The sequence below is a fragment of the Sphaerodactylus townsendi genome, linkage group LG05 (genome assembly GCF_021028975.2).
Source record: "Sphaerodactylus townsendi isolate TG3544 linkage group LG05, MPM_Stown_v2.3, whole genome shotgun sequence".
In the NCBI taxonomy this organism is placed as follows: Eukaryota; Metazoa; Chordata; class Lepidosauria; order Squamata; family Sphaerodactylidae; genus Sphaerodactylus; species Sphaerodactylus townsendi.
Window position 1 is genome coordinate 74,291,614 of NC_059429.1, and position 13,863 is coordinate 74,305,476.

Sequence of the window (13,863 nt, forward strand, 5' to 3'; positions counted from 1 at the left end):
ATGATAAATGCCTTGCTTTGAAGCCATAAAGTTATTAGCTGGTGGCTGTTAGCTACTGCAGCACTCAGAACACAGTCATTCCATTAACCCCTGATTACCCACCTCCATGCTCATAAATCCATCAAAGCTGGGGCAGGTCTTGGTGCCTAGAGGAGAAAAGGAGCCCCACATACATTCCAACATACTGATAGGCAGTTCTAAGACTAATGCCATCACTGGGTGCTTATCAGTGCACTTTGTACCAAAGAGGAAGCAGTGGCATAAAGTTAGTACTGAGGGAAAGTTCTGGGTTTTAATTTTACAGACACATTTCTTGTCTTCCACTTAGGAAGTACAGTTCTTAGCATTTATATGGCACTTCAAAGCATGCAGAAGACCGTACATACATTTCAGTACTTATAACACTCCTGTAACATTGTAAATTGATGCTGTTTCTCCCTGGGAAAGACACTCTACATGCTCTGGATTCTCAGGCCATGAGAACAATCACATTTCCTCAGGAGACAAAATTCTGGACTCCTCAGAAACTGTGATGTCTCTGAAATAAATGCACTTCCTGATTTAATTTGTGTCATTAAGGGGGAGATTGACCCTCAGCAGTTGCATGTTTATGCAGGAACTCCCATAATGCTATTCTGATAACGTAAACGCTGCAATTCAGGTATATTAAATGTTTTTCTGGAACCCCACAAATGTTTTTTCTGGAACCTCCTTGCCCTGGTTCTGTACCATGTGTTTATAAACAGTAAAGGATCATTGTCTGGGGTTTTCAGATTGTATCAGCTGCATTATATAAATGGGGATAACTAACCCCATCTTAAAGCAAACCAAATTCTATATTATGCTGAAAGGAGACAAGAGAGACACATTGTTCTTTGTCAGACCAACCTCCACTGATGAAAATGTTTTCAGATTCTATGGCATCCTGTAACTTGAAAAACTGAAGGATTTTTCAGGACCCCAGGCTGACTTGTAAAAGATGCCATTGCCTTACCTGTTTCATACCTCGTTTTCTGGCACCAGTGAAGTAATAATTTACTGTGCCAAATATAAAATGCATGTACACCTGCAGTTACAAAACAAAACAAAAATACTCCTGTGCCATAATATAATTAGAAGCAAACAGCAGCAGAGTGTAATGTACCACTAACTTTTCAGATCCATCAACAGCTCCTGAGTCTATTTTCCCCCTTTTTTGCTGCTGAAGCAATAAAAAGGGAAAAACCAACAACCAAATGATCTTGTTTATGGTGGCTAAATAAGCTGCATGTGCTTAATCCGTTAGAGTTTAATGAATTTATGACTTGCTTTGGAATTTGACAAGGGCCATAAAAGAGTAATTAACATTTATCAGTGTGTTTGCTACGCCCCGCACACGCCCTCCTCCCCTTGGCCCCTCTCACAGCAGAGTCGGGCACCATGGGGGGATATAAAAGTGATCAATTAATTTTTAATAATCTCAGGGAAAGATTGTAGAGTTGCAGTATGAACTCTGGGAGTGTCAATAAATGTGCCAAAGGTCGGCTTCTCTACTATTCCACATGCTTTCCAGTAAGGGTTGTGGTCGGGGAGAGAGACACAGAACCCTGCCTGGGGAAACAGGTTCTGAACCCATCCAAGCATCTGTTCTCCTCGCCAGTTTAGCACTTTGTCAAAGATACAATTCCAAGATGAACCTTGGAGGGGAAAAATAACTCTCAGGTTCAGAAACTGCCAAAGGTATCTAAAATGATGGGAGAAAAAGCTTTAGTTTCACTGGCAATGCAGATACATTAGGCAGATGGAGGAGAAACGCACACAGAATTTGCTTACAATAGGGTTGCTTTCACATGGATGTTTTGCTCTGCCTTGACTCTCACGCTGGAGTAGACATTTGCAGAGCATATACCTGACGTCCTCCATTAGTCAACTTTTCAGGGTTACCCCTAATTTGCTTTGATATATCACAACCCTACTTTGGCAGGATCCTTTCTGAAAAATCAAAATCAAAGGTGGTTTGCAGGCCATGTGAACGTGCAGATTTTAAAAATCTATCAGTACTATTTTGCTGCTATTATCACTTTGTTGTGCCCCACATCACTGAAATACTTTTTGGTTGTTTTTTCCCCACCAGCTAGTTGCCATAGAGCCAGCAGAAAGCTAGTAGAAACTAGTTGCCATAGAGCCAGCAGAAAGCTAGTAGAAAGTAGCACAGAACAGAGGAATGCCAAGGAAGGAGTGACTGAGGAATGTATGGGGAATCCTCCTATGTGAATACTCTGTTGCCAGTACAAATGCCTCTGCAATAGCAATGACAATGATTGTACGATGGGGCATCATTAATGTGTGGAAGTAATCTAGAATCATGCCTGTATACAATTACAGACTTGAAGATATGCATAACACTAAGGTTCCATTTGCATTCCACACTGCAGAAATTAGAACACTATATACACAACATTTGGAGAAGTCTAAGCACGTTCCTTGCATCCTCTGCCTTGAATATAAAGTCTATATTCCAAATAGGTTCTACAAACTGTAGAAGTGTTCATAATACTACCTAAATTGCATAACTTAACCTGGTTATAATATGCGGGGTTCGCTGCATTCTGAACAGTTCAGCAATGAGAGCAAGTGGAATCAGACAAAGAAAAATAAGAATTACTAGGTTGAAGTAAAAACAGTGCAGACTAGAAGAAAAGATTGGTTGTGTTCCTCTAAACCCTATTTAAAGTACTCATTGATTTCTGAACCTTCATCAGATATTAATAATGCATTTTCCATTTTTTCTCTGAACCCCTGAGGTCTAGAAACCTGATGGGGGCTGGGGGTGGGTGGCTGGGTGGGGAGGTTTAAATGAAAACTGAAATTATAATCAAGTCATATTCTATAGAAGGAGTAAGTCCTTGTACTGCCTAATGCCCACAAGGACATACACAATACACACAATCATAAACTAAGATCACTGCAAAGCAACTGCCCATCATCCTTCAATAGGCACTGTAATACTAAGGATATTTATTGGTCTCATTAAGCCCAGAAGTTTCTTTCTCAGTCTTATAAACAAATATTTACAACACTAGATAGCCTGCACCTAGAATATAGTTAGGTTGACTGAATATCTTGCATCCTTATCTTCAAAACAATACTTCTGCAATAATTAATATCTTCATTAAACAAAGAAACAAGTTGTTATTGTGTATTGTTCCAGACAAGAAAATGCTTGATTTGTTTTAGCTTGGGCTGGAACATTAAGGTTTAGTAAACTGGAGCAAAGCCTGAAAAGCCGGGGGCAAAGCAACCCTTGTGTTCTGTTTTTTCCAGCTAACATACTGCAATACAAGTGGTGTTTTAAAAATTATTTTTTGTTGAAGTGTTCTTCCTTTTCCTTGCAACATGAATAATTATTCTGGTAATGTTAACAGAACACCTATTCCCAAAGTGTTGTTATCTACTTAAGCAGGAGTTCTATCCCCCAACCCGCAGAACAGTAATAAAAGAATAAGACACTTACAGAGAGGGAAAGTTAACGTCATGCGCTGGCTGGCCCCCGCAGACGCCGGTGGCCCTCCTTGGCTGTCGCTTCTATCTGGCAATCAATTGACAAGAAATTGAGATTATGAAATATGACAATGAGCATCACAAAGGATGGCAATCAATCAATTGACTCCCACAGCTGAGAAAGTGACATTTAACAGCAGAGATTTCCCATACTCAGCAAATGCACTGGGGTTAAGAGATGAAGAAGAGTTTTGGATTTATACTCCGCTTTTCTCTCCTGTAAGGACTCCCAAAACAGCTTACAAACTCCTTCCTCTCCTCACAGCAGACACCTTGTGAGGTAGGTGGAGCTGAAAGAGTTCTGAACAAACTGTGACTAGCCCAAGGTCACCCAGAAGGCTTCATGTGTAGGAACGGGAAAACAAATCTGGTTCAGCAGATAAGAGTCTGCCACTCATGTGGAGAAGTGGGGAAATAAACCTGGTTCTCCAGATTAGAGTCCACCACTCTTATACCATGCTGGCTCTCAAGCACCCAAACTGCTTCACAAGAGCCTGGATCTTACAATCAAAGCACAAAAGGAACACCTGTCTTTCTTATGCACCCTCAACAGTTCCCCAAAGGGAATCATCCATCAGAAAATCTTGTATGCATGATGCCATATAAGCTCTATTAAGAAAAACATAATATTGAGACATCTCTTTTGGGTGGGCATCCCATTTCAGGTGCAAACAGCATAACAAAGGAAAGCCATCCCCCAGATGTCCTAATCCAAAACTATTGTCTCTTGAAATAGTGGGCCTTGTTACAGTTTTGATATGACCAGTTTTTAACGACAGAGACCTGATTCACATGCTGGTTTTCTATGCTCTTTATAACAATTGAACATTTTCCCTAAAATGGGTCTTATGTATGGTTGAATATTCTATGCCCAATCATTATACATATAGGGAATCCTGTACAAACTACAGGATGAAAAAGAGTAGGGCTCCTTGGGTAGGGCTCCTAGTAAACAGGGTTCACAGTGTGTTGCACAATTATCTGTCCTGTGGCTTCTTTTCCCATCAATTGACCTCTATTCCCACTGCTCTGATCTTCATACCTTTCATGGTTCCAGGCAGACAGGTTTTTAGAAACAGAATAAATTAGGGAACATAACACGTAAACATAATGCAGATGCATGATATTTGTTCTAAGAGCCATACTTTGGATTACATGCAAATAATTTGGATTTTTAGATAGTTCAAAGTAACCAAAAAGCTCATTTATAATTCACCAAAACACTTATTAACCTTCTTGATACACCAAATGTATTGATACCTTCACTACGACACTTATACACATTTATTTGGATCCTTGGTTCTCAGATCTTATATAATTTTATCTAGTCCTATCTATTCCCAAATTCAGCTCCAAAATGGTGCTTTTTTCCTTAATACCACCAAAGGAAAAAGACTGGGAGGGGGACCAGAAATGCATCAAATGCTAGCAATGTGTCCCCACTTTGCTATACTAAGGTCAAGTTTGCACATGCAGGATAAGGTGGTGGATTGATGAAGAGCTGGAATGAACCGTACAACTTCAAACTGCAGGTGAAGATTGCTGACTTGAGGGTCCTACTTGTGTGGCAAAGTGGAAGACAAATGTTTTAAATAAACAAATGATCACATTTTGGAATGTTTGGAATATTTTGCCATGTCATGCACTCCCTACAAATAGAAAGCCCTGACTTGGACAGCCCAGGCAAGCCCGATCTTGTCAGATCTTGGAAGCCAAGCAGGGTCAGCTCTGATTAGTATTTGAATAGGAGGTCCCCAAGAAAGTCTAGGATTGCTATGTAAAGCCAGGCAATGGCAAATCACCTTGGTTGTGACTTGATGGCACTTTCCACTACTACAAACAGAAAACCAGCTCAGCATTTGGGGGGGGGGTGTTTGTGTGTGTGTGTGTGCTTTGTCGTTGGTGTGCCTGTTTTCCAATCAAAGAAACCAATCAAAACAAAACCATGCTTAGAAAAGGTAAGATTCAAAAATGGTAAGGAGGCAGAGAAATCTGAATAGCCCGCCACCTAAAGTTGCAAACGTGGGAGATCTCCGTGATCAGGGCTTGGAAGGAAAGAGCCAGTATAGTAATAAGTGCTTGCACACTCTGTGAGGGAATCTAGGAAATAGGCCCAGGGGAGAGGCAAAAGACTGAAAGATGGCAGGGATTATGTGGAGTTTGCAGGTTTCTATCTTAACAGGTTTCTATCTTAGCTGGGTCATGAAACTGCAAACCACCAAAGCTTTAATTAGGACCATCTACTCCTACAGGTGACCAGGAAATCCTAGGATCCATAAACAAGAAGCTGTAAACGTGCCTGCACTGCGTATTGCATAACTAACAGAGGTCCTCCTACTTTCTGTTCCCTGCAACAGTTAAAACCTCACAAACCACCATATCCCAGTTGGGCACATGAGAACTGTTTCCTGCAGGTGGTTCATGGACCATGAATTATACTTTGTCAGGGCTTTGGGCATGAACAGATGGAACAAACCAAAGTTGAAAGCAGGCATCTCTAACAGCCTTGCCCAGATGTATCTCCCTGATTCTTGGGGTTTATAACCTGACCAGTGAGGAGTAACACGGGTGTTCATCAGACATTTTTCAGGAAGCTTTGAAAACTCATCCAAATATTATAAAAAATGTCTTTAATCATCTAATAGCCCAAATGGGGTGGGTGATGGATGAGCTGATCTCCTCTGCCTGAACAGATGAGCCTGGGGATGTGGGCTCACAAGGTGGGGGAGTGGGGGAGGGAGGAGATGACACTTTTCCTCCCTCTCTTCTCCCTTGGAGCAGTTAGAAATATGAGGTCACCCAGCAAGAGATGATAACACATTAAGGGCTCTTGAGAGATTAGCCTGTCAGCCTCGTTAGGAACAAGTGATTGGGGGCTGACTGCATAATTAGAGGCTGGAGAAGCCATAATTCACAGTAGTTTAGACAGCGCAAAGGGGCCACTTCCGCAACAGTTCTCGGCTTTGAAAAGTCACCTCAGAAGAAGCAAGGCATGCACTTCCACACGGTGGCCTGAAAGTCAGTGAAGTCCTCCTTACTCAGTACAGAAGGTACACTGAACTCACATCCCTTTATATAACACACTATAATCTAGACCTGTAGCCACCCTTGTAAATATATCCTCCTTGCTCAGTACAGACGGTACACTGAAATCAAATCCCTTTATATAACACACTATAATCTAGACCTGTAGCCAGCCTTGCAAATATCAGTTACTGAAGATCTACCTCTTTCTCGTCAAAAGGAAAAGGAGGCATACAACTGTCCAAATTATCTGTAGTTAGGAATAATCAAGCCTCATTGGTTTCCAATAGAGAAATAACCAGGCCTACTAGAACATTTTGATGGATGTCTAGAAATAATCCAGGTGATTTCTGAAGCAAGGGCTATCATACAGGTAGAGGATAATAATATTGTTATAAAGAGCTTTTCTAAACTGTATGGATAATTTTGATTTTGACAACATTCCTGCTGTTCATCATATTTAGTGGCAATCCTGGTTTCAATGTAAAGGTAGTCCACTGTGCAAGTATCGGGTCATTACTGACCCATGGGATGACATCTCATCACAACATTTGCCAGGCAGTCTATGTTCATGGGGCAATTTACCATTGCCTTCCCCAGTCATCTATACTTTACCCCCACTGAGCTGGCTACTCATTTAACCGATCTTGGAAGGATGGAAGACTGAGTCAACCTTGAGCCAGCTACCTGAAACCAACTTCCAGTCCAGATCAAACTCAGCCTAGGAGCAGTGTTTTGACTGCAGTACTTCAGCTTATCCTTCTGCGCCACAGAGCTCATCAGAATCCAGGTTTACCAGATAAAATTGTCCTGAGCAACTTGGATGCAAAGATGTGAAACAGACATACAGGATTTAGGTTACTTCTATGACCAGCATTATTTTTACAGCTATGATGAGCACAGTTTTATTAGCTGACTTCCCCAAACCCTGCAAAACAACAACAACAACAACAACACTACAACTGAAACTGCTTATCTCTTGATTCCACAGTGGAAGATACATAACTAGCCCATGTATCGTGAATCCATTTGAACCTTTTTGAACCTCATTCTCTCATTACTATGTGCAAAAAGCAATTTCTTATTGTGCAGCCAAACTAATATGCTCAACTATAAACTACCAGCAGTTCATCTTGCCTCTCTCCCAAGTAGCTACACATTAATTTATCAGTTAATTTATGGGGCCAAGCAAAATCAAGATGCCATGCATATGAATAAACCGTGATTATATTTTAGGTATTGATATTTTGCATTACCAGTAGATAGTCTAAGATCTCAATAGTGCTTAGGAGGAATCAAAGGTTCCACTAAAGAGATGACCCTGTGGTTTCTATAGTTTGAGCAGGATTACGAATACTGGGGGAGAGTGACCTTTTCCAAATGTCACATGTCATTGGATTTTATATCAAACATGGACAGCATGCTATGGGTATGCAAATCCTTCTGTCAATAAAAGGTGCGTGTGAATGTGTGCATGAAATGGTAAATATGTGCATGCATGTAATGATAAAGAATGACAATCAGAATGTCTTGCATGGTATATCAGAGCAAAGTACAGCTGCAATGAGTGAGTATGGCGTTTTTCCCATGGCCAGTATTTCCTGGGATAAGGAAGTGAACCATCCCGGTTTGGCCATGACTTCTGCATGGCTTCTGGGTCTCACTCAGGCCCGCCCCGTGAGATTTACCTTATCCCATGGCTTTCAAAAAATGATAAAATTGGTGGTTCTTTGGAAAAAGCCCGTGCCGATCCTCTCCCATGCAAATACTGCAAGATATGGGCTGGTTTATTTTTCCAGCTTCGCCGCCTGCTCTCCCCGCCCCTTAGCTTCAGCAAATCAGAACGTTAGAAAAACGGAACCTACATAAACTGCATAAACATACATAAACTACGTAAATGATGTAAACATAAACGTTCATGTGAAAAATGAAAATAAACCGGGGGCTTGTGCATAATTCACTGGAGTTCTTCCTCCCGGTCTGACCGCACTGACAGGCAGCTGTGCGAAGGGAGAAACCGGAATAAAAACATCCTGGGATATATGATCCCAGGTCTATCCCAGGATATTTTGTCTGTGGGGAAAACAGACTTGCTTAAAAGCACGTTGTTCTTGGACAAGGGTTCTTTTGGGCTAGTTATCTAAAAAATTAAAGAGTTCTAAAAATGTTTCCATCATTTGTGTCTATCACTTAACCAACTCGTAATTATGGTTCTGAATGGAAACAATATATCTACAATACCAAAACCTAGTACTAGCCCATAACATGGCAAATGTTCCTGAAAAAGCCAGAAACAGTACACAGATGTGTGCTCTCTAGAATTTTTTCCTCCAACCAATACATATTTATGGAACCATGTAAAAGACGTGTACAGCAGATATGCATTCCTCAACATTATGCAGTATGAATTATGAATAATAGCTAAAGAATACATTACTTGGCTCACATGAGAATCAAAAAGGACCTAGAAGTTACATAAGATTTATACCCACAATAAAATTTAGACAACCAGTGTGGAGTAGTGGTTATATTTACTTATTTATTTTATTCCATTATGGCCCACTCTTCCCCCACCATGTTGGGCTTAGGGCAGCTTCCAACAACACATAATAGAGTATAAAAGCATATAAGATAAATTAAGAACATACCATTTAAAACCCCAATGCCAACCTATTTAACAGTTGGCAATCAAATCACATACCTAATAAGTAATAGGGAGCATATTGGTGACACCCAACTCCAAATCCCCTGACAAACTGTCCTAGTGGCTTCATATACATGTTAAGACCAAGCCCTGGGGGACCCCACAACTGAGCTTCCAGGACTGCAAGCACCTGTCTTCCAATGCTACCTTCTGGAACCGATCCAGGAGATAAGAGAACTACTATAGTTCCCTCCTCCAACCCTATTCCCCAGAGTTGATTGAGCATACCATGGTCTATGATATCAAAAGCCACTGAGAGATCCAGGAGAATTAACAGGGTGGCAATCCACCTGTCTCTTTCCTAGTACAGGTCATCTGTCAGGGTGACCAAGGCAATTTCTGTGCCATAACCATGCCTGAAACCAGAATGACATGAGTCCAGAAAACCAGTTTTCTCCAAGTATGTCTGCAGGTGAGCCTCCACCACTGACTCCAAGACCATCCCAACAATGGGATTTTGGTTACCAGGTGATAGTTGCTTGATTCTGTAGGGTCCAAGGAGAGTCCCTTCAAAAGGGGGCTGACCACCACCTCTTTAAGAGGCATCAGCACCACCTGTTCCCTCAAAGTGGCATTCAATAGCTCCATAAACCACTAGGCCACACGTCCTGAGCTAGTTTTTTTTATCAGCCAGGATGGACAAGGGTCTAGAGGTCTAGTAGTAGGATGCAAGCAATCTGTCTACACCCTCGGACCTCAACAACTGAAACTGATCCAACAAAACAGGACCAGATGGTGTTCCAGACACCTCCACAGGACACTGTGGAATCCAATCCTGTGTGGATGTGAGTCTGGAAAAATAGCTGGGTGTTTTGCATACTAGCTTTGTCCAGGTATTTATTTCTGAATGGTCCTGATCACAAAAGGCTGGCTGGGTACATGTAGGCAATCAGGGGAGAGGAAAAATAACATATTTCTGGGAAATAAATTATGGCCATGGAGAAAGAAGGTCTAGAATCAGAAATAGAATCAGAAATAGAATCAGAAATAGAATCAGAAAAAAATCATAAAAAGAGCTAGCAAGGAGGAGTAGAATACATTTTTTTAACTTCCTGGGCAACCATGGGACCGAAGCCATTCATTCTCTTGGATAGACGGCTGGTGACATCTCTTCCAGCATTTCACCACAGCACTTCCAGTGCTTTACCACATGAACTGAGGCCAATTTCAGTGCCTCACAAACAGAAAGTCTATTTAAACCTGGCAAAATACAGCAGGCAACTTTTATCGCTCCTTCATAAAACACAGGAAATAAGAAGGATTTAACAAACATGAAGGGTCTCATCACACATGAACACACATGAACACATGAAACTGACATACTATATCAAACTGCAGGCCTATCAAAGCCAGTATTGTCTACTCAGACTGGCAGCAGCTCTCTAGGGTCTCCAGGCAGAGGTCTTTCCACTCCTTCACCTACTGCCAGATCCTTTAACTGGAGATGCTAGGGACTGGACTTGAGGGACTGGACTTCTGCATGCAAAGCAGATGCTCTGCTACTGAGCCACAGCCCCTCCCTTCAGGAGAGGTACATTCATTATCTACTTGAGACTAGCAGCAATTCTCCAGGGACTTAGGCAGGGTCTTTATCTGGCATCATCCAGTACTTGGTCTTTTTAACTGGAAATGCTGGAAACTGAACCTTCCATCATGACAAAAAATGCTCTACCACTGAGTCACACCTCTTCAACATGTATTTAGAGCTAAGAAGAAAGTAAAACTCTGTGCAGCAAATTTTAATGTGAGAGAACTCATAACCCCTGAGAATAGATATGAAAGGCAGTAGTATAACTGAGTTAACAACTGGAACAAATTCGCTAATCCCTGACCATGTATCACTATTATTAACCCTGTTGGTCAAGAACTGCAATCTCATATTCAGGCAGCCCACTAAACTTCCTCTGTGAATGATACACAGTTGATGGAGTTATGGCATTTTTAAAATTCACTTTCTTTCAGCTACCAGTGAAGACAGCTTACTAGCCCAGAACGATCATTTGCCTGACTCACTCTGGCAGTTCTTCAAGGCCAATTCAAGGTATTTTGACACCCCAACCAAGGTATACCCATAATCTCCTGAGCCTGTAACGCTGCTGGGTGGGTCAAAGACTGAACTAGTCAGTAGCAGTACAGGTCCAGGAAGTGATTCCCATCATCTTTCAAGATGCTGATGGCTAGGAGCCTGCTGAACCCCTGTAATGAATTGGTGCCCTTTTCATTGTCACTGCTCCAAATACTTGAGAGATTGGGCCTGAGAACCAGCCCTGCAGCTCTTATGGTGATCTTCTCTCTTCTGGCATGACACACTTTTTAGATAGTACCATTACTGGAAGCTATGCATGGTCTATTGGTCTGTTTCCTGGCATTGTGGCCACAGAACTAGAACCAACATGTAAGATTTGCAGATGGGCAAAACAGTGTACTGTGGCCTCATCTTGATCTGGCACTCAACCTAGTCCCATGCCTGGAGAGGAGAGTGAGGTAGCTGACTGGGGCCTAAAAGGTCTCAAAAGAGGCACAAAACATATGTCCGCTCATACAGGCAGCTTTTCATCTCCGGAAGAGGATCCTCTAGTCAGGAAGTCGCAGCCCTGATTACTTTGTCGTCCCCATTTAAGAACATCCCTAACTGCTCCTTGGATGGCTCAATTAGCAAAGTGAATATATTATATAAAGTCTAAAAGATTAAACTATCACAGGCAGCCCATAATTTCATGAAGAAGTCAGGGGAGCATATCCCTCTTATTAACTCTATAACAAATGTGATGAAAATGTTCAAATAGAATGTTAATGCAATGTTACGTGTAATTTTCCCAGGCGATCTCCTGCTGAAATATTTCTTTATTAATAGTAATTGAGGGTATAAATTATGAATGAGGCGATTTTCTCCTTTCACCGGGAAAGACATCCTAATGGCAATAATTCTTTCTAATCATTTTTGGAGAGTGGGGAGAGGTGGAGCAGAAGGAAGATTTTTTTTTAAAATAAGGAAACCTTTCCAAGAAAATACAAAATGCAGAACCAGAATGTATAACTATGAAGAAAGAACACTTCCCATTCAGGCTGTATTGAGCGCCTGCGGTCAAAAAACGTTAGGTAGTGAACTGAGAGTTTGATGTGGCTGAGGGAGGTCAGATTAAAATACTCACTGAATGTGCTTGCTTCAGCAACACGCACCCTAAAATGCCACTAAGCCAGGAAACGTGGGCCTACCCAGCATCACATACATACTGTGAGGTGTCATCTTGTTATGGGTTTGGAATAGACATGTGCGTTTCTTTCACTATTAATTACAATAATTACAAACATTGGGTATTTTGAATTATCATCATTAATATGAAAATGAAACAAATTCCCCATCTAAATAACCTACAGGAGCCCCGTGGCGTAGTGGTTAAGTGCTTGCACTGCCACTCACACGGTCAGGAGTTCGAGCTCCCTATGGGTCAGATATCCTGGCAGCTGGCTCATGGTCAACTCAGCTATCCATCCATTCCTTGGTCGGTAAATGAGTACCTAGCACATAGCAAGGGGGTAAAGAATAGCCGGGGAAAGCAATGGCAAACTACCCCACAAAAACGGCTTGCCTTTGAAATCACTGCTTGCAGCGATACCCCAGGGTCAGACATGACTGAAGGGGAAACTTTACCTTTAAATAACCTACCACAAAAACCCCTCCATGATTTGCTTTCATTTTGTTCTGGCTCCTTTTGCTATTGCAGTCTCTGTGTCTATTGCAAGGAAGGCAACATTTTCCTAACAAGGGCATAAAGACACTAGGAGGAGGGAGAAGAGAGGTTCTGGGATTTCTTGCAAACAGCAGCCAGTAATACATATGTGAGGTATACCTTCTCTCCTCCCAATGTCTGCCCTGATGTGCCAAATTGGCCCTCGCAGACTGCACTCCTTTGCCTACTGGCCGCTCTCCAAACATTATCCCCCATCCAAGCAAATCTTCAAGTTCCTCCTGCTGCTTCTTGCCTGCCCAAGATGCCTTACTCTCCTTGTGCCATGAAATGTCCTTGCCCTTTCAGTCTGCCTCTCCTGATACTGTTCTTCAAGCTCAGTGGCTGCACTGTTGTCTGCGACTGTTTGGAATCTTTCCGATCAATATTCCTATGGAGTTTAACATGGGTGCCTCAAAAGGAGGAGGTGGCTTTAGTCTATTCATCTGAAATTTGGCAATGGGATGTTCTAGATGAGATCCGTCCAAATTTTGGATGAGAAAACATTAATCTACAAACCTGAAAAAAGGGAAGAGGTCTTCCATTGAAACCAACGGAAAATAATAGCAAAATAGAATTGTAAAAATGAAAATAAAAAATAAAACAAATGTGATGAAAATGTTCAAATAGAATGTTATATGAAACAGCCTGTGATGGACAGGAGGCTGTCCTGCCCCTGAAGGGAAAAACAGCCATTTAGATGAAGAAGAGTTGGTTTTTTATCCCCCATTTTTTTCTACCTTTTCTTCCTTTTTTCTACCTAAAAACATCTTATAATCACCCTCCCTTCCCTACACCAGACACCTTATGTGATAGGTAGGGCTGAGAGACTTCTGGGAGAACTGTGAATAGCCCAAGATCACCCAG

General features: G+C 41.7%; 1 protein-coding gene across 1 annotated transcript in view; it reads right to left on the bottom strand.

Annotated features, from left to right (window-relative positions):
* Positions 1-13,863, bottom strand: part of LOC125433362 (E3 ubiquitin-protein ligase Rnf220-like) — a 235,559-nt gene that overhangs the window by 88,680 nt on the left and 133,016 nt on the right. Inside the window, exon 3 of the mRNA XM_048497863.1 lies at positions 3,494-3,568. Coding sequence (XP_048353820.1) covers positions 3,494-3,568 — 75 coding nt within the window. The remainder of the gene's footprint in view (positions 1-3,493; positions 3,569-13,863) is intronic.